General features: G+C 56.7%; 1 protein-coding gene across 1 annotated transcript in view; it reads left to right on the forward strand.

Annotated features, from left to right (window-relative positions):
* Positions 1-476, forward strand: part of EMH_0042390 (patatin-like phospholipase domain-containing protein, putative) — a gene marked incomplete at both ends in the record, with an annotated part of 1,863 nt that overhangs the window by 312 nt on the left and 1,075 nt on the right. Inside the window, one exon of the mRNA XM_013495733.1 lies at positions 1-397. Coding sequence (XP_013351187.1) covers positions 1-397 — 397 coding nt within the window. The remainder of the gene's footprint in view (positions 398-476) is intronic.

Below are 476 nucleotides of genomic sequence, written 5' to 3' on the forward strand. Positions count from 1 at the left end.
CCCTCTTTAGAGGCCCTTGAGGGACTTATGAAGAAACTGCCGGAGCTGCAAACCCTCGCAGAGACGATGATAAAGAAGAGTGGTGTTGATGGTGGTTTATTGGTGGGGTTGCGGGAGCTGCAGCAGCTGCAGCAGCAGCAGGAGGAGGGGGCCCCTATAGATATAGGTAAGATGTTATCTGTATATAGGGGTTTATTGGGGGCCCTAAAGAAAAAAGGAAAACAACCAAAACAGCAGCTGCAGCAGCTGCTGCAGCAAATGATAGAGGACCCCTCTCTGTCTCCCCCCCCCATAAGAATACCAGACACACTCGAACGTATATACAACAAATATAAACCAGCAGCAGCAGCAGCAGCAGCAGCAGGAGGAGGAGCAGCAGGAGCAGGGGGAGGAGAAGGTGTTGATGAGACCGCCATGAAGGAGGGGGCCCCCCAGGGGGGGGCCCCCGGGGGGCCCCTGCTGGGGGCCCCCCCCCC

Source organism: Eimeria mitis, genomic scaffold (genome assembly GCF_000499745.2).
Source record: "Eimeria mitis Houghton genomic scaffold, Emh_scaff1721, whole genome shotgun sequence".
NCBI lineage: Eukaryota > Apicomplexa > Conoidasida > Eucoccidiorida > Eimeriidae > Eimeria > Eimeria mitis.